This window comes from Paramormyrops kingsleyae, chromosome 9, assembly GCF_048594095.1.
Source record: "Paramormyrops kingsleyae isolate MSU_618 chromosome 9, PKINGS_0.4, whole genome shotgun sequence".
Lineage (NCBI taxonomy): Eukaryota > Metazoa > Chordata > Actinopteri > Osteoglossiformes > Mormyridae > Paramormyrops > Paramormyrops kingsleyae.
Window position 1 is genome coordinate 35,657,168 of NC_132805.1, and position 20,669 is coordinate 35,677,836.

A 20,669-nucleotide genomic window follows, 5' to 3' on the forward strand; every position below is an offset into this window, starting at 1 on the left:
GCAACGAGAGAGGTGTTGGGTAACAGCCCATACCACAAGGAAGGCAATAAAAGTGGGGAATAAACCCCCCCACCCCCCAGAAATCTGTCTCAGGTGGCGCACTGGCACGGAACATGCTTCGATACCAGGATACCAGCGCACCCAGGCTGTGCCAGACAGCATTTCCGCCCTGGCGCGGTGAACGCCAAGAGGGTCTGGCTTTTCATCGGGAATCTCGGGGCGGCCCGACCGGAGGGGACGCGGGGGCGGAGTCTGGGGTGGCACAGGGAGTCGTCTGGGGACAGCTGCCCCCCCCCCCCCCGCCCCCGCGTCAGCCTGTCACACATGGAGACCAAGACATGCGGGGGAGGGGCGGAAGGAGCCACGACGGCGGCGGCGGCGAATGGGGGGCCGTGTCCCCGGAAGGAGCTGCGGCCTCCGAGTGGCCAAGGGTTCGAGTCTCAGGATTGACCCTGCTGCCTTACCCTTCGATGGGACTACGTGTTCAAGACACAAGCTGTGCTCATTATGGTTACAATATGAACTGTTTGTTCGGCCAAGGCACTTAAAGGGACAGGCGAAAGTAGCAGGCCAAGCCAATGTTATGTGTTATTATCTAACACCAGATCTTTCTCACTAAAATATATTTTCTAAACAATAATAATGTCAAACTTCCCATATTTGATTTTCATTTTATATTATGTTGTGTGTTTCCACAGATGTTGAACATCTTGTCAAATGGTAAGCCCTGTCACTGCCTTGTACAGTCAGTGTTAAGATCACCTCGGATTGGATCGTCTATTCGCCTGGAGGGTTCTGGCCGGTGGAGGTGCGGATGATCCAGACCTGAAAAAGTCTGCCGGGTCCCGCAGCTGCCGTCGGAAACCGCGGTGGGGAGTGAGCCGGGGACACGTGAGGAGTGAGATTAGAGCCTGCGTGCTGAAGTATGCTTTGAACAGCGGAGGAAGCCACGGGGGAGAGAGCGGTGGGTTCCTATTGGAGGGCGCTGAGTAGTCCGGGTCGGATCCAGCCAATGGCGGCCTTCCACCGAGGGACCAAACCCGTCTGGTCGGCTTCAGTTCTGTGGCAGTTGGCAGCCGCCTCGTCGCGCTCTGCCTTGGCTCCACCCCCCAGGATGGGAGACACATGGCCCCTGAAGTTCGATTGGAGCTCAGCCAGGCGCAGAAAGGGTGGAGGGGAGCAAGCAGCCGAGCTCTGCTCCTGCTTCCAGCCTCACCCACACCTCACTGCCTCTCCCAGAAAGCTGGGCAACAGGGGGCGTGATGGTTAAGAGTGAGTCCCCGTGCCCTGCCGTTGAACTGCTGCCTCACGCACTTAACCTGAGATGATTCCGTTTAATTTAATAAGCACACAGCAAGATCGCAGTCCTTAGGCCCTGCAGACCCGACGGCCCAACGGCCCACCTCCCAGCTAGCTGTCAGGTCACATGACCCTCTCCTGGACACCCCCACCGCAGGACTGGAAGCTGTTCATGCGTGGCACCCCCGCATCTGAGTGTGATTAAGCCGAGGTCTGGTGGGCGACAACCCCCCCGATCCCAAATCAATGTCAGCGCCCTCGTGCTTCCCCCCAGTTCCTATCTCTTCCTCGGGAACTTATTGTTGGGAAATGCTGCACCGTTACGGTAAACACGGGAAAAAAACATCCGTTAAAAAAAGAAAATCGCACCATGAGAAGGTAAAAGCTGGTGAGAAAGTCGCCGATTTATTTTCACATGGTTCACATTTTTCGCCCCCCCCCCATTTAGACCTGAGGCTGCTTATTTATCCCGCAGAAGCAGCACCTTCCGCTTAATCCCGTGAGTGACTTGTGCAGTCCCAACCCCCCCACCTCGACCCGACTCTCTGCTTGTTCCCATGAATGGCGCACTTTGTCCTGCCCGTGCGGACATGCCACTTCTGAGCCGCTCTCAGCTGTGATGGAGCGACCCGGGACAGTAATGTGTCAGGCAGCGTTGCCCGTCACTCCAGCAGGATGGAGCAGTGACCCCATGACAGCTCCGCCCCACTCGTGCCCGCAAGACACGCTTCGAAACGATAAGATCTCGTCCCTAATAGCAAACAGCTGCTCCCTGAGTAGTTTCAGAAGGTGTTTCTCAAGCCAACGGTAACGGGGTTTGGAGGCCGTACGCCCCCCCCCCCCCCAACAGACCCCCAACCTCCTCCAGTTACAAGAAGGGGGGGGTGAGGCGAGAATGAATGCTCACCATCCACCCATAGAAGTTTAACTGAGAAAGGCAGCTTTTCTACCGAGGGCGGCTCCTGACGTACGGGAAGAGCACGTGTGACGGGGATGCACGAGCAAACGGGCTGAGGAGATCCGATCTTAGGTACGAAAGCATTTTGGAAGGTTCTCCTGGACAGTGAATAACTTCCCGTTTTTCAGTTCAGTTAGTTGGCAAAAATAAAAAACAGCAGAAAAAAAATTAAACATCAGTGCACGTAAAGCAGCTCTTTCCTGTTCTCACTTAAGGGGGACTGGGCAAGTGGTGCGACTTTTCTCTGTTAGTTTACTATGGGAACCTAAGTGAACTAAGCCAGCTGGTTCCGATAGTTACGCGGGCTGACACACTTCTGTAGTCCCTGACTCACAAGAGCGGCGGATGAATATGGACTGAGGTTTTGCAGATCTCTGGTGAACACTCTTTTTTCTCGGGTGCCTGGAGCCCGTCTGGGCCATTGACCCGAGCCTCAAGAGTATTCATGTGGGTGGGGGGGGGTGCAGTGTGGCGACCGTGTGTCAACAGTGTCTGTCAAGAGCTGGCTCTCGCATGGGGGATGAGGCTCCGTTTCCGCGCCTTACACACGGCCTGCACCTCAGGCTTTCTGTGAAGCTTTACAACGCGCCATGTCAAGGGCATGCAGTGCGTGTGCAGCCGTTTACAGCCACCTAATTGAATAACATTAATCTTTAAGGAATAAACACATACATGGTTGTTAAAAGTCTCTAAATAAAATAGTTTGCTGCTGTATGTCATTGCAAGTGTTCAGTCATAATGTGACGCGTTTTCTTTCACGGTCAGCAGTTCCTAACTGCTTCCTCACATTCAGCACTGACGTAGCACTGGAAAACGGGTACCTCACACTTATTAACTGCTACCTCACATTCAGCACTGACTTAGCACTGGAAAACGGGTACCTCACACTTATTAACTGCTACCTCACATTCAGCACTGACTTAGCACTGGAAAACGGGTACCTCACACTTATTAACTGCTACCTCACATTCAGCACTGACTTAGCACTGGAAAACGGGTACCTCACACTTATTAACTGCTACCTCACATTCAGCACTGACTTAGCACTGGAAAACGGGTACCTCACACTTATTAACTGCTGCCTCACATTCAGCACTGACTTAGCACTGGAAAACGGGTACCTCACACTTATTAACTGCTACCTCACATTCAGCACTGACTTAGCACTGGAAAACGGGTACCTCACACTTATTAACTGCTGCCTCACATTCAGCACTGACTTAGCACTGGAAAACGGGTACCTCACACTTATTAACTGCTGCCTCACATTCAGCACTGACTTAGCACTGGAAAACGGGTACCTCACACTTATTAACTGCTACCTCACATTCAGCACTGACTTAGCACTGGAAAACGGGTACCTCACACTTATTAACTGCTACCTCACATTCAGCACTGACTTAGCACTGGAAAACGGGTACCTCACACTTATTAACTGCTGCCTCACATTCAGCACTGACTTAGCACTGGAAAACGGGTACCTCACACTTATTAACTGCTGCCTCACATTCAGCACTGACTTAGCACTGGAAAACGGGTACCTCACACTTATTAACTGCTGCCTCACATTCAGCACTGACTTAGCACTGGAAAACGGGTACCTCACACTTATTAACTGCTGCCTCACATTCAGCACTGACTTAGCACTGGAAAACGGGTACCTCACACTTATTAACTGCTGCCTCACATTCAGCACTGACTTAGCACTGGAAAACGGGTACCTCACACTTCATCCCTCCTAACATGGGCTAACCTCTGCCTCGCAATTAGCTCTGGCTAACCACTGCTTCACACTTAGCATTGACTGCATCTAACTGCCTCACAATTAGTTTTGGTTAACTGCTGTTACACATTGGATAAATGCTCTATCATACTTAGCGTTGGCTAAACTACGCCTTACGCTAATGAATGCAATTCGATGAAACATATTTCACTGAAACGGAAGACTGCAAATATGTGAAATGGGTTTTGACTTCCAGTGAACTCAGTACGACGGCAGCATTCAAATTAGATCAAAGTTTAGCTCGACTCGGACGTCTTGAATCTATTATACTCTACTTAGGTCTTTGATTTGTTTAATCTGAGGAACTCATAACACCAGTTTCAGGGCTTTTGCAGGTTGTCGCGGGCACCTCATCCAGCTGAACCGGCGAAAACCGAGACAAGGAATTTGCTCGCAAACATATTCGGTGGCTGTACCCCTGCCCCCCCCCCCCATCCCAACATTCCCTGCAGGCACGGATGTGCACATGCAGTCCATAATAAAGGACAGCGGGTGGCACAGTAGTTACGAACCTGCAACGAGATGACACACAGCCCAAGCCAAGTTGGGAACCCTGGTAAAACTCCCAAATAAACTGGTAAACGCTGAGCGGAACAGCACATGCAGAGCAGGACCTACTGGAGCAGATGTTGAAGTCGGGGGCCCGCAGGCCGTAGTAGCCAGCTGGGCAGGCATGAAGACACTCCCCGTACTGCCTCATGCCCTCTCTCCGCAGGAAGAGGAACAGCTTGGGTTGACAGGTGAGGCAGCCATTGTCCTTGGAGCAGACGGAGCAGCCTTTGCAGATGGGGTACGCGCCATAGCTAGCTGGAAAGAAAAAGTGGGGACAAATCATGATACATCATTCTCCCTCTGATTTCCGAGCAGTGTTAGCAGTTAGCATTAAGCATACATGCTCTAACGAAAGACGGCGGACGACAGGACCGAACATGACCCCCCTAATAACGCCTCTCTCATCATATGCTATGTCACATGGTGCAGCAGAGCTCTCTGCCAGCTGGACAAACACCCCAGTTGAGGATCCCCTGGCTGATGAATCCCTCCCTCTGCAGAACAGGTACAATTTCTGTTTTGCTACCAGGGGGGATCAAAATTCGTCAGGAAATGGGAGCCAAACTATGATCTGATGCATAACTTAGCATGTTCTTAGCTGAGCACAATTTAGCATCTCCTCAGGAAGAGAGTCTTAGCCAAATGAACCACTCAGGAGGCCTAAAGACCACATCAAGACAAAATATCTAAACAATACTAAATAGGAACTAACCTAAAATCTAGTTCAAGTCCAGCTTGATCATTCCCTGCAGCCACAACCAAAAAGAGTTATATTGTTTGCCAAAATTGTTTATTATTTTGATAGAGTGCCTCTTTTATCATATCAAGACACTACAGAACAGAGAAAAATACTTTCAGACTAGAAACACGTCCCGACCTCACGTCCAGCTGCTGCTGAATGTCTATTTATGTTCGACTCTGACGGCTAGATCTGCTGATGCTGTTGGCCGTCCGCACAATGCGAGGGCTCATTCCCACTGCAGATATGTTTACTTAGCGCCATAATAATGCTAACAGGGGCAAATTCAAGACAGCCAGACAATTCAACACAAAACAGCCCCGGATAAACCTTCCGAAAAAATAAAAACCAAAAACAGTTACAGATGGATCAGAGAATTATGCAGGTTTCGCTAATTTACGAAGGCCAAGGAGACAAAGTCGGGTCACCCATATATTTCAATAAATTTCCTTTTTAATACGAATACCTCATTCCTTGCCATTCTTTATGCAACTCAGTTGGTTATTCTTGGTTGTTGTTTTGAGACAGTCGACAAAAAAATTTAAAACCACAGTGATCTAACGGCGAATTGTTTTGGGCTGGAACCAGTAACAGACCGGTTCACATGCCTTCATTTTTACAGAAAATTTGTTCGGGTGACTGGGGAACAAAAAAAAATGGCTATTGACTGGAGCCAAGTTTTAAATATCAAGAGTAGAGATAAAATAACAGCACTCACAAGACGACCTACCACAATGCTTAATAAAATAGCTCAGTAGGAACTCAGGCGGAGAGTGAACTTGCTCTTCACCGCGGTTAGACGTATCGAGTTTCTCTAATCATTTCGTAATTATGACTGCGGGTGACGCGATCTTAAAGCACCATGAAAGAATTATGCGAGTTACGTAATAATGTCACGATTAACTGTATTTACGCAGAGTAAAAGGGAACAGGTCAATTTAAAAAAAAGCCCGATAGCGCGAGCTGATATCGCACACAGGCAGTACTGCTTAACGGTGTGACCTCGATTAACTGTGCCAAACAAACTTCAGTCACTTAGACAAGGACCACCGTGAACAAGTCCACATGTGTGGGACAAATACCTCAGGCTGTCTTATAGCTGGTGAGCCCCCCCATCCCCAGTGAGGAGTTCTGACTGGGAATCTGTTCACCAGAGAGGCCCCAGTCTTACGGCTTCCTGTACATTGCCACCCTGATCTGCACGCTTAATTACTTTATTTTGGTAATTATTTAGGCACTAATTAAAACTGCCGTGGGATCACGGAACTCCAAGGCCTCGGTCCTCGGCCCGCTTTTCCACCCCGCCTTTCCGGCCCGCCTTTCCGTGTGGCGCCGTGGCTTCCTGGTCGGAGTCCCGGCACCCGCCCAGCGCTCTCTGTACCTGCTTCTCAGCTGCGGGGAGTCTCTGCTTTTTTCCGATAACACAGACTGGCCGCCACGTGCCGGCTGCTTAGCTGACACCGCCAGCATGGCCCCTGGCACCCAGGTTTGAGGCCCCCGGTGCCCAGGTTTGTGGCCCCCGGCACCCAGGTTTGTGGCCCTTGGCACCCAGGTTTGTGGCCCTTGGCACCCTGGTTTGTGCCCTCCCTCGCTGGGAGTTTCCACTGCTTGTCAGCGTTAAAGCCGACACAGGCCGAGTCAGCTGCTCTGCCTTTGATCTGAAACATCAGGTGACTGGAGTACTACTCACAGTGGTCTTATATTGCACTGCAATGGGGCTTCAATAATAATCCTCTTTGTTGTGTGTTAAGGAAATGACGAGTCTGATGCAGGCTTTGTTTACAGTAAGCTGACACTGAAGACACACCGTCGAGCTCCGTCCCGCCTCTGCACCACCGTCTTTAAACACCGTTAAAGAAAAATGGCAGCTGTTTCGGTGCAAAAAATATCTAGAAATAATGAAAAAAAAAATGTTTATTTTTTTTTATTGGGCTTTTAATGGAGGTTTGTTTTTCGTCTACAGAACATGCCGTAAAACATATTTGGTGGCTGTATTTTACTGTTTCTGTTCTCGTTTCACGCAGGATTTCCAAACACTGGCAGGGACTGCTGAAAGTGGGGATGTGTTGAAGGCGTGTAACACCGTAGCGTTCGGGGAGGGGCAGGAAGCAGACCGCGGGGTGTTGCGTGAGAGCAGTGGAGCGACACGGTTGGGGTGGGGTGAGGGGGGCAGACTTTGAAACTCCTGTGTGTGTCACCCAATGGCTGCTGAGAGACAGAGATGGCGGGTAATTGTCTGTCTGTCATTGGTTCCCAGGGTTTGTCCCCAGCCCCAACTGACTGGAAAGGACTTTTTGATGACAGAGCTGTTAATTCACTATATGTACACAGCGCTGACCTAGTGGGGGACCACTGCATGCCATCTCGTCCTGCATGCACTGGAGCTCAGCATGTTTACAGAATAACCACAATGCTGAGCAGTTTATGCTAACAGGCGGGGGGGGCGGGTCCTCTGACGAACAGAAAGCCAAGAAACATCACAGAGGCATCTCCGTCCAAACCACGCAGTTCAACAGCCAAACATCCGTGAACGCTGTCCCTTTAAGCAATCACCAATAAAACAAGTGGGCCTTTATCCTGTCATCCAATCTGATTGGTCCGAGCGTGGGTGTCCCACATTTCAACAACGCTCCCCAGTGGACGGCTCACTCATGTGGTCGATCGTCGGGAGTCTCCGCCATTCACGGGCCACAATGGTGTTTCCGGCACACTCTGGCCGATGCAAAATGCGGCCCACCCACAAGACCCCCCCCCCCCCCGCTAACGTGACAAGGCCTAGAGACCAGGATGCAGGACTGGGGGGTCCATCCGCCTTTAACTGTTTCAGATCAAGCTTAGCTGGAGAGTGTCGCTGTCAGACTGAATTGCCTTTAAACTGTGCAGCCGCTCTCGTCTGCTGACTGCCCTCGTAAAGGACGTTAGCTGGGGTTAATGTCGTGGCACACGGGGATGGTGCATCTGGCTTCGCGGGAAGTGTGCTCCTTTTCACTATTTGCGTCTGCCGTGGGGGGCGGCACGTCCTAGAATTAAATCTGCAAAAATGAGGGGAAACACGAGATCATAAGGAAACCGTTATTTGGGATTTTTTTTCTTCGTCTGGGTCAGGCCTGGAGAAGGAATTCCCAAGGAAAAGCCCAGGAACGTGACAAAGACGCCATTGAGTCACGAATCGGTCACCGGCAGGTGCCTGAACCGATGGAAACGAAATATATGCCGTCCACAGGAATGTGCCGCCTGAAAGACAGGAGGAAAACCACGACTTTGCCAGCCGAAGCCACACGGTCCAGCTGCATGCGGAACGCATGTCACGCTACAGCCCCAAGGAGAAGCTATGATGGTCACGCGAGAACAAGGGCAGCAGGGAGCTGGATCACTGCACACAGACCCAATGTGGCCCCAGAAAGTTTTCCACCAGATTTTGCTCAGAAGCGCCGTTGTGTTGGGATTAATATATTGAGAAGATCTGCTATAGAAGATACTGATATGATGCTATGGTGTTCATCATGCCCAGACAAACACAGAGATTTACACAGGTCCACTCCCAGGTTTTACATATTTGCCACGATGACGAGGCCGTGATAATGACGCTCATGGGAGATTTTCTGAGGGCAGAACAACAAAAGAAAGATCCAGACAGATAACCAATCAGATTGTAGAGGAGGTGGGACCCGTGTCTTAGCTTACAATCGAGATCCGAGCCCAATGCTGACGTGAAGACCCACAAACGTAGGGCGATGGCTCAGGAAGTAGACTCCAGAGCCAAGGTCTGCAGGTTCATGCGCATTGATGGGCTCTGCTGTGGTGCCCTACAGCGAAGTCCTGGAAAGCCCTGGTACAGCCTGTCTGATTGCGTGGGCGACATAATTCGCTTTATAGCAGGAACCGTGAGCTTCTGCGGGTCCCTGTGTTTAGTGGCCCGGAAAAAACTTCTACTTAGAAGAGTGAAGGCAAAAGTTATGGGGAAAATCCAGCCTCCGCTTAGCCAAACAGTTTTATTTGACACTCTCCTGTAAGATGGAGACGGGTGAGAAACACGCATCGAAAGTTCTGAACATTTGTGCTTCTGAGATCTCACAGCTGGAAATGATCAGAATTAGGACATATGTATTCTTTTCGGTTTATGTTTACAAACCCTACCGTATACACGTGTTTATACTTTAAGATAATCCCACTGCCTTTTAATGACTTTTGCAGCATCTGTATGTACAAGCATATTTATTTGCGAATGCAGTAAGCATGCCAGGCCCAATCCTACTGCAAAGACAGATGTTGGGCACTGATATCTTCATTCATGTTCTTTAAAAGGGCCAGTAAAATCCGAGGGGGAAAAGCCGGCTTTGTTGTGTTCGACTTCTGTTAGACTTAAGAAAGGAAGTGATGGTTTTCCTAAAGAAGCAAGGAATTGTGGCGGTGGGAGGGAAGGAGACACGGTCAGCGGCCGTGGGGAGCTGGAGGAAAATATTTGCAAAGCCTGTGCATTTCACATGGGCGCGCTTGACAGTCGTGTCCAGCGGGAGGCGCTGTGGATGCACGTGCGCATGCGTTTTATGTCGCCATGGCAGCAGGTGTTTCCACCCGTTGCGCAAGAGCACCTACTATTGGACGAGGTTTCTTGTTTTTTTTTTGCGACCTGTTTGTTTCTGGAATTGCTGTTTCAGTTGTATCACCCAACTGTATCCCTGCTCCCTGTGGCCGGCACGGCAGACCGCCTCCACGCTAAAGCGGCAGATGTGACATGACGATTCCACGCTGCGGAGATGGGACTGTGCCAGCAAGACGCAATTTCCCAAAAGCCATGCGGACGGGGGCTCCCGCGGAGCAGCCACGCCGAGTTTGGGGGGGCCTGCCCGCCAATGCTCGCGATTGCTTAACGTGATTCTTTGGCGTGTTTCTGCGGCGCTCAGCTGAGGGTCGTCCAAGCCCCCGCAGAGGAATGCTGGTCCGTGTGAATTTTATGGCCAATATGGGGCCATACTCATAACAATGGGCCGCATCTGGAGAATAGAGCTAAAGACAAACTCTTTGTTTCATGCAAAAGCAAAAAAAGCCTTCAGCCCCCCCCCTTTAATTGTTAAGATTTATTTCCTTGCGAGACCCTTTAATCCGCGCACCTTTACCATTTCACACACTTGCCCGTTTAAACAGCTGGACACCTTCAGCTGGAGTCCATCGCACGACAGCAGGGGTCACCACGGCCGCAGCCCCCCTATTCCCACCCCCGTTTTAGGGTCACGGGGTCAGACGCAGAAACGCTACACCCCCAGCTAACCCACCATCGCCTGCTGGCCACGTGTGGACGACACAAATTACAGAATCACTGCCGAGTGACGGGGACTGAGTGACCACAACCTAATCAGCCTAACCAGTTTAACCAGGATTGCTAAGCAGTGTCCCACCCCTAAGCAGCAGGTCTGATCTTTAACGTGCTGCAGGTCCTTTAGCTCCTTCTAACGCGGCTGGAAAAGAACGACCACCATCCCTCACAGCATTATGATGACATCACTCCCATGCTCATTGGCACAAGCAATCTCAACTAACAAATGTTGGGGGCATTTTCATTGCATTGAAGTCCGCTTTTGCAGGGTGGGGTTCTGGATCATAGCAGGCAGTCGCTGACTCAAGGATGTCACAGGAACAGCTTCATGTTTCTGGAGGAAACCTGCGATTCAAAGTCCTGGTGCTGAGGGCTGTGCATGTGGCCCCGGGGGTTAGACCTCTGTACCTGTGATCAAAAGGTCATGGGTTTGAACCCTGGGCTTGGCAAGACACTCACACCTACCTTAAGCAAGGCCTTTGACCCCCATGATGCACTGGATAAAGCGTCCTACTCTGTACTTGGGCCTCAGGCTTTGTGCTCGAATGTGTAAGTGTGTCCCAAATGAGAGCAAGATAGCATATGCAAAAAAAAAACATATTCCAATGCATTTGTGTGAATAAAGCATCATTTTATTTCTCACAGCAATGCTTTTTATAGCCCACATGGCTTTAATGTTGATGCTCCCTTGCCAGTAACTCGCAAACTATTTCCGACTCGCTTACCGAGAGCGAGTAGGAAGAGAGCGGCTCAGGATTAGCACACCTGTTGCCAATTTATCACACATAAATCTCACACCTAATTTTCGCACCTGTAGCTCGATTTGCTCCGAGTCCAATGAGCAATTCAGTCAGCCGCATTCCCCGAATGAGTGGGGCCGGCTGCCCGGACAAGGATTCCAGGGTGGGGGGGTATCCAATAGCGTCTGAGCAAAGGTATGTTTTGGGAATTTTCTTCTTCCACACTGCATACATCTCACACCAGTATCCTGCCCTGGCCCCCCATACAAACCCAGGAAATATCTCTGGAAAAATCCCAGGCGTGTTCTGAAGTCAGTGGTCCGGTAGTATTCCCTAGACTGAATCCCATCTTTCTCCATCCTCAAACTGCCCTTTTGCTAAGCCAATCAGCTTCCCCCATCCGCGTGCACCTTGGCTGCAAGGCACGGTCGCACTTCATTAACCCTTTAACAAGGACCCCCCCCAATACTGCAAGATCTGAAGCTGTACCGGGGGTCAAAAGTGGAACACACACCGGGGGAGGTGGGTGGGGGGGCAACACTCCGCTTTTCACACGTGGCCGGAGCAGAACCGGCACATCAAAGACGAGCAGAGTGTCCCCCTCCCCTCTCAGAGGGGGCGGGGCCTGGGGGCGTCACTCCCCAACAACTCAGCAGCTGAGGGAGGGGCATGTTATGGCTCTGTTTATTTAGGTGGCTGCCTCCCCTCGCCAAACATGGAGGAGAGGGTCGAACCTGCGGCAACACGGGACAGATGTCTCCGTGACACGGGGGCTTAAATAAGCACTTTGCTTTACCTACGTGGAAAAATGCTCGTTTGTCACCCATCTGACGCCCATAGAGGTCACACGCACAAGTCCACAACTTTAGGGCTCTTCAATAAACACGTGATTTCAGATTCACAAAATGGCAACAGATATAACTAACTCTGACAGCGCGGTCTATTCCTCAACAACAAGGGATTTTTCTTCTGCGAAAACATGTAATTTTCATATTCAGGCAACGCATTTTCGGCTGCCGTACCTCAAAAGGGTTCAGACCACGGTCACCATCCCCCTGCTTCTGTGTCCTGCCGAGAACCTCGTAGTGGCAACTGCTGTCTGTTGGCATCAGATAAACTCCAAATACAGCCTCCAAAGAACCCAAATTAGCAGTACAAAGCAAGTCATGGGTTAGCGTGTGACCTGTCATAATATCCCACTGAAAAAAGATCATTTTCCGTTAAGCACAATTATGAAATCTCAGACGCTGAGTTAACGTGTGAGGAAGGGTTACTATACTATACTGTTATTAAAGATTTGAAATCAGACGAGGACTGGAATCCTATATGGGCAGCCATGTGCTAAAAAATGGCTGATATCAGCACCCACCTGACCTCTGTTAAATAACATTAACATACTACGTGCTCAGCCTGTTGCAGATCCGATTGACACTAGCAGAAGTCGCTGTTGAAACTTCGTTCCATCTCACGAGCGAATCAGCCTGAATGACCGCTCACTGGATTAAGACTGAAGCAACAGTAAGTATGGACATTTCCTGCAGTGCAGGGTGCTCACACTGGACACCACAAACAAATAAAAAGCAGACAAGAATTAAACAGCCATTAATGGTGAGTGTCATTCCCTCTCACACGTCGCTGAAGGGCTGCAGACAGAATTCACAGATACAATCTCCGAAGTGGAAAACTGCTAAAAGAGCAGAGTGGTACCATCACCACGAATCAGCTCAGACGAAGAGCTGGAATGAATCGGGGCACGTTGACTGCCCTCATATGACGGACTTCTCCATCTGTCTGGGAATGTACAGACACACTGGAGTATGGAATCAGAAGCACCAAACTGCATCAGACAGAGATCACTCCCAAACTCCACCAGAGACCTTCTGAAGGACTTTCAAGTGTGGATACTCTATTCACCCTCCTGCAGCACACAGGATGCAGGCTTTGGCTCCCACAGGCCAATATCTATCAGGTGATTATGCACAATATAATAAGATGAACTGCAATTGTATTTTTCACATTTAGAGAGACAGTGTAACTGAGTAATGGATGAGGGTTTGGAAACTCCAGTTAAAAACATTGCTACTGCAAGAGGATGATATATTTTTATAAAAAAACACAATATTGCCTAAAACGTTGTGGGTCCGAGTCTGTTATTCTTGAAGTGGAAACAGAGCATCATGGGAGATGACATGAACATTGAAATCAAGGTGGAAGGTAACTGTGGGAACCATAGTGTGTGTGTTTAGGAAACTGGGCAGTGACACAGTACTGAGAGGCTGAATCTCAGTGGAAGAGTAGAAACTGTAGGCAGGAGGAAACATCACCTCAGGTGTAAGGTGTAAGTATACAGGGACTTTGGAAAGCGTTTATCTTCAGGAGGCCTACTCCGGTTCCTCTCCCCAGGTAAACATGCAAACACATCAACAGCAAAATGTGACCTCAGTGACACCAGCAGACTCTGCAGTGTGAGCTGCAGGCTTGATCTCACCTGTGTGTGTGTATGTTTTGATTTTTGAAACTACATGAAAAACTATATTTCTTTTTTATGTAGGGCTTTTTATAAACCTGCCCGTAAACTTCATGAATATGGTAATACCCCGTTTCCGTGATGCATCACAGTGCTAAACAGCCAGAGTAAGTCACTGCCATTAAGTTAAGGCCGAAGACATTTGACTGTTATTGCTTCTGTCTTTTGTCCTCCCCGCCCAATTCTCAGCGCTGTGTGGGCTGTTTTCAAAGATAACAAACGAAGCCAGCAAATGCAGCACATGTGAGTGTGCCGTCCTTGCAAACCGCTAAGCTATTTTTCATCACAATGCAGTGTGTTGTGGCACCATCAACCCATAAACACGCAAACTACACACGACCCCCTGCCACACATATTACTCATCATCCTCAGGGATAATGACAGTTGTTTATATTGGGAAAGACTGAGGGCTCCAGAAAATTAAAAAAAACTGACCCCAAGTTAAGATAAAACAATACTAAGTTTAAGAAAAGTTAGCTAGGTTGCAACACAAGTATATAATTGCCAGGAGAATAAAAGAATTTGAAAAATGTTAATGGATTTTGCGTTTCCCCCCCCATTTTTCTTTCCAGATCTGCACTCCATCGCGTCGCACGATAAACACAACTATCCAGATCTACTGCTGAGTTCACAAAACCTGCATGCTCACGGAACATACAAACTGAGCGCAACAGAGTGTGATGCCCCCACAGGCCGTGTGAGGCACTGCGGCTCAACCCAATCTGTTTACCGCACTCCCATGGGCCACCGCTGTACACGAGTCTGCTTTCCCGCCAGTTTTGATGAGCAGGCCATCACATGCTGGTCCTGAAAGTTAAAAGGTGACGTTGCGTGGCTCCAGTCGAGGATGAGAGGTGCCCTCTGTGGCCTGTAAGCCGCTGCATTTATTTTCTACCAAAGGCCCCGTCCTCCAGACCATGTGGTGTCTGGCAAAACATCATGGACATTCACTGTTACCTCATTTGCTCTCAACACCCTGCTCACCCCGTGAGGGGCTAGAGCACGGAGTCAGCTCCCGGTGACCCCGAGTGACCCCTGGTGACCAGGCCAGGCCCTCCCAGGCGCGAACTTCTCCCCAGCTCTGTCAGAGTCGCGTGAAAGACAGCAAACTGAGCGCTGAGGACCAGGCCAAGCTAATTACAACCACCCCCTGTTCTGATTGGAAACATGCTCAACATCCCCTCCCCCCTCCTGGGGCCACTCGGGGAGGGGGCAGGGAGATTGGTATGGAAATCACAGATGAATCGGATCAGATAGGTGCTACACTGTCACCATTTTGCTCCCCTCACATTGCCTGTCCTGTTTTGATAGAAGCAACTCATCCGTCTGCAGGAATTAAGGCAGGGTGGGGGTGCTGTGGTGGGGAGAGTAAATAGGGGGAAAAAATACAAACAAACACCAATGCGGGTCTAGACTGTCGAGGGGGGGCTGTGTCTATTAACTCAACACTCGTGGGCTTATGCTGTGTGATGACACTTCAAATAAGACGGCTAGTTACATACTCAACTTCAGCTCGACACCTCCCTCAAAGGTACAACAGCAGCACCCTTCCAGCCCTGGCGACTTTTACATGGCAGGTCTGTGCACAACCCCCACATAACCTGCTGACCCAAGAAAAAATATACACTGGAAAACTACTGACTTCCCCATCGATCTCCGACACACACCACCACATGCAAACACACACTCCCACGCTATGCCTTTATCCCTAATGCTATGGCAGAACTCCAGATATCTGCTTCCACAAATCCCGACCTCCCCGCCATGAGGTATGGCGCCTGTCCTCTGAACCACCGGTGCACAGAGGTGGACTCAGAATGCAGCGGGAAGTGGTCTGTAAAATGGCTGGAGGGTTCTGTGCGTACCTGTACGAACTAGACAGACACAGACCCCTAATCGGAACATGCCAAATGCACCCCTTAGCACCCCTGCTGCAATATTTTGCATCCATAGCCTTGGAGACCTGCAAAACATTTATAGGAAGCCGAATGATCCGGAATGATCCAGGCTGGAAATTCCCTCCTTTTTCAGGAGGGTACCTACCAACGAAGGGAGCTACGGGGGGTGGGCTGGGAACATACAGCCCGTTACCTGGGGACTGGGGCTGGAAATGTCACAATGAGGAACACCCCCCCATCTGGTATTATCTAGAATTACTTAACACCGTCTTTATATTAATCATTAAATCCAGCATTTGCCGCTCAATAAACTGGACAATCCGACCAAATTAAGGACAGCGGCCTCGCCAGCTCTGCAGCTTTATAAGAAAACGAATTAAGCTGCGAGTGTTTAAGAGCATGTTCGTCATCGGGCGATACGTCCCTCTTCCAGAGCCCGCACACGCTCCAGGTGGCACGCTGGCACGTTTTCCCGTGATTTCCCAAGCGCCACAGGGAAATACCGGCCGTATTACAATATTTATTTATTTTAATTAATTTTATTTTCAATTGCAAAAAAAAACGTACTTTTTATTGGCGGGGAAAAGAACGCGGCCCCAAAATGGGAGAATGAGAAGGCGTTGGGAGTTTAGGAGCGTCAGCGGACGGAACGCTGCGGTGTTAATGGTTCGGTGAAGAGACGATCCCAAGTGTACCCTTAGAAAGATTTAAGGAGGCGTAAAAACTAAAAAAAAAAAAAAGTAAATAAATAAATAATAAAGTCAGAGGAACAATGCAAGACTCTGCAGAGACGTGAGAAATTAAAATAGCCTGAAATTTCATACAGTGTCAGGCGTCTCTGCGAAAGAATCCCCGCTTCTCAGGATAAACAACGGGGTTTCTGTCGTCGGAGAGACCGAATGAAATCCGAACGTGAAGAATCCAGCCGCTTATCTTAGCACATAACGGGAATCCTGTTCCACTCGGGGAAAAGCCCCCCATTGTCAATTAGTGGCTGCGCGCGGTCGCTGCATTTCAGTCTCGAGGCACTGAACACAGCAGCGCGCGAGCTATTGTGTTCGGCGACAGGGGGAAGCCCTAGTGGGCTCAACATCCGCGCGCGCCGCGGCGATTTCACAGCTAGCTGGGGGCCACCGCCGTCGTCACGATGTCTGCGACTTTATTAATAACGCTTCCGATTCTGCCGTGGGAAGCTCGGAGGTTACGACACGTCGGCCACCTTGCTACATCATCAGACATCCCCTCCCAATGGACAAACATTTGATTATATTAAGGGATCAGATGCCAGTGAGAAAGCTGCGGGTCACCCCCCTGGGGTTACCTTGGCGACCGAGATGCGCCCCCCAAGAGAGATACTCAACCTACGTCCCATCAGAGCTCTGGCTGTGCTACTTACTTTTTGTTTGCTAATTTTAATGGAGGTAGTGGTGGTGGTGGGGGGTTGATGTCAGAAACACAGGCACGCGGAAGAAGCTCTTGGGGGGGGGGGGGGGGGGGAGGGTGGTCGTTTTCTTTGCGCTGAGAGCCAGAGCAGGTCAGGACCTTGGGGGTTTCATACTCCTCAGGTGACGCTGCTCCCTCTGAGCTCCCCCTGTCACCTCGCGCTGTGGCTGATCTACCTAAGCATGGCTTCCTCCACCTCACACTCCACATCCCTTTGAGATGGAGATGGGGGGGTTGCTCTTTGAGGTAGTTGAGCTCCCACATTGGCTGAGGGGCTCAGCAAATTGGGGAGGAACCCGGCAGACCGAAATTCACAGTTTTTTTTTTCTGGGGGGGGGGTGCAATAAGCACACTCCCCTTCTGGCAGCGACTGGGCACATCTGGCCGAAGCCAGCAGTCAGCCTCACACACATGCACCAAAAACAGCTGGAACCACGCAGAGTGCTAGAGATTCAGGACCTAGAGGTCACGCCCCCCTCAGGCTCCTCTCATGTCTTCCGAACCTGCGACTCAGACCTCTGCTCTGCCTGAGCGTCACATTCCAACACTGACACTCACAGCCTATAACCCTGCAGCTCCGCAGGGGGACCAGCTCAAAGGAAGGACACCAAACTCCATCTATGTGCTACAAGAACTACAGGAGCAGGTTTACTTTATAGCCAGTGGGTGGGACTAGGGGTGGGATTTGTTCATACGCACCAACAGTATTCTGCCATATAAATCCAGCTTCACTGGAAGCCAGCCAGAGGGCGTGCCTGACAAAAGCACTGAGTCAGAAGGCTTTCCCGATTTATTTTACCTAATAAACACTAACAGCTTTGCTTACAGCTCAAAAACTAGAATTCAGTCTATTAAAAAATAGAAATTCAGCTAAGCTTCTCGTTGACGGCAGTCACCAATACGACATTTTAAACAGGCATACAGTTCCTTAACCACTACATTACCTGCCGCCCCAGCGTGTCACAGCTATGACATTATGCATAGGTATTAGTATGTTGCCCCTATGCAACTGATTTTGTGTTGTGCGCACTCAGGTTAGCGGTGGCTGTCGTTTTAATATCATTAGAGGAGGGGCTACAGAAGCATGGGACTTACCTCTATCCCATCACCCCACGCTGGGTCTGGATCCAGCATCAAGCAGATTCCTGCCTCTACTATCTTACTGATGGCGAAGCACAGCACAGACATTGGGGAGTCCCCATAAAATCAGAAAAAAAGCAGTCCCAATAAGAAGGAAAATCCCAGAGAAGTGGTTTTCCACACTGGTGAACGCATGGCACACATTACACAGTCTGACGGGCTCGGATAACCGGACCAGATAATAACCATTAAAAAAAAACAGCCCCACCGGCGTGTGAGCGTCGCAAAGAAACCAGGCTACCGACATAACTGAATATTTAAAGCGAAACAAACGAATTTGACCCAGTCACGTACGTCACGAAATCATGAAAAAGAACGGCGCAAACACCAACTTTAAGCACAAAAAATGTTCTATGCTTGGTTATTTGAACCGCATTAATTTGATTATATAGGGGAACTTATATTCGCGAGTTTCCTGCCTGCCAGCCTTATCTATCGATCTCTGTGAAAATACGGAGGTTAAGTGAGAAAAATATTTTTAAGCCTCTAGCTGTTTTCCTTGGTCCCGCGCTCATTCTATTTTAATGCTGTCAGCAGGTGTTATCATTAACCAAAGAGAAAAAAATAAATGAAAGCTATACCTCAGGGTTCAAAAATGATATCACCGCTGGGTCCATCAGATGAGACCGGACAGGACGGGGATCTTGGTAAGGAGGTGTAAATTTAATATGTATTTTTTATATATATTTTTCCTCTGTTTGTGTGACAGTGGTGCAGAGGTCTGGGCCAATCGGCAGGCACTGGCGGGAAGTGGCAGAACACGGTCGATCCTTCTCCGTAAGGACACCCGAGACGCCGGTCCCTCTGAAACAGAATCGATCTGTAAGGCCGATCGCGACCCTAGCTGCTACCCTTTGGATGTTTGTTATAACCCAGCAATCTGACTCAAAGCCTTAAGCTGTTTCGCTGGTATTTATATATACAAACGTGACATACTCGTGACGTAGTTCTTATGGCAAGCTCTCTAACTCTCTAATGCCACGCATAGACGTCTGGTATTGCAAGTTAGTATTAAGATCTAACTTAAGGGCAAAAATGACACGATATTACAGCCTCTGCATCGGTAACTTAACGCGGGAGGTTTTTTTTGCAAGGATAAGGCAGGAGTCCTACGAGCGCACTTCAGACTACCTGTCTTCAGGCGTAGACACTTCCCTCCAGTATAAGCATTCAATTACAAGCGTAAAAACACCTTAAAACATTGTGCGTAGATCGTAAACTATTTACCAGCTGAGCGTTCGGGTTGCCTTGATATAAATTACCCCGGACCCCCCTTAAAAACCCTCAAGCTAGGACTTTATAAAAATTACACAGACACTTCGGAAGCCGCTCCGCGTTTGGTCCCGTTAATAACAAATGTGGGGACATAGAGAGAGCGGCTGAGAAACACGGCGCTCCGCCAGGGTCCCGCTGACTGCCCGATGATTTGCAGATGGGCGGTGGGAAACATGCCGCTGGATTCCCTGCTATGTTAAGCACACCATTAAATATTTGGACTGTGTTGCACTTTATAAGACATTGAACTTCTAAAGATTTCAGAACTACATCGTTTACCCAGTACCACAACGGCTAAGCTACCGTTTTTAATCTAAATGTTTGTTTTTATTTATGTATTATTGTTTTTACCGTGATTAAGTCATAACACTCCAGTCTGAACGCAACCTAACACATCTTAGACTGAAGAGCTCTTACTGCAGCGAAAACCAGTTGCCTCTCACTTTTTCTCTTAAAGAAATGCAATAAATTTACATGCGATAAGGCTACATGCCGGTTCCTTTCATTCAGACTTCTAGTATTTACCTATGAGTTAAATCCGCCTGATTCAAGAGGGGCGATTGTTATGCAAGCACCACGTATTCAAAGATCAATCAGTGGATATAAGATCAATTAAAACCAGCTTAGGCGCTAGTAGAAGGCCAATTCATATGACAGGGAGCTCAACGTCCATTCATTAAATCACTCCCACCGCTCTCCTCCTTAAGCCGTCCTCCAGGAGAGACGGAACAGCTCAGTTCGGGTCCGCCTGGCCGCTGTATTTCGCTCTGCCATATTTAATTAAAGACACAGCGCAACCTTTGTAGGCACAGAAACCCCGGCAGCCTCGTCCGTCAGGATTCCCATCCATGGTAAACGGGGTACCGCCGCTGGGCCCAAAGCACTTGTGAAAATAAAAGCCAAAACAAGCACTTGTATTTGGAAAACTTTGGGATGTAATATAGTAAAACTCAAACACCATAGACGCTGGGAGGCTTATTTAAGTGGCATGCGGTTAAACT

At 49.4% G+C, this 20,669-nt stretch overlaps 1 protein-coding gene across 1 annotated transcript in view; it reads right to left on the minus strand.

Annotated features, from left to right (window-relative positions):
- Positions 1-20,669, minus strand: part of rspo2 (R-spondin 2) — a 50,746-nt gene that overhangs the window by 29,078 nt on the left and 999 nt on the right. Inside the window, exon 2 of the mRNA XM_023815137.2 lies at positions 4,659-4,847. Within this exon, the coding sequence (XP_023670905.1) occupies positions 4,659-4,847 (189 nt within the window). The remainder of the gene's footprint in view (positions 1-4,658; positions 4,848-20,669) is intronic.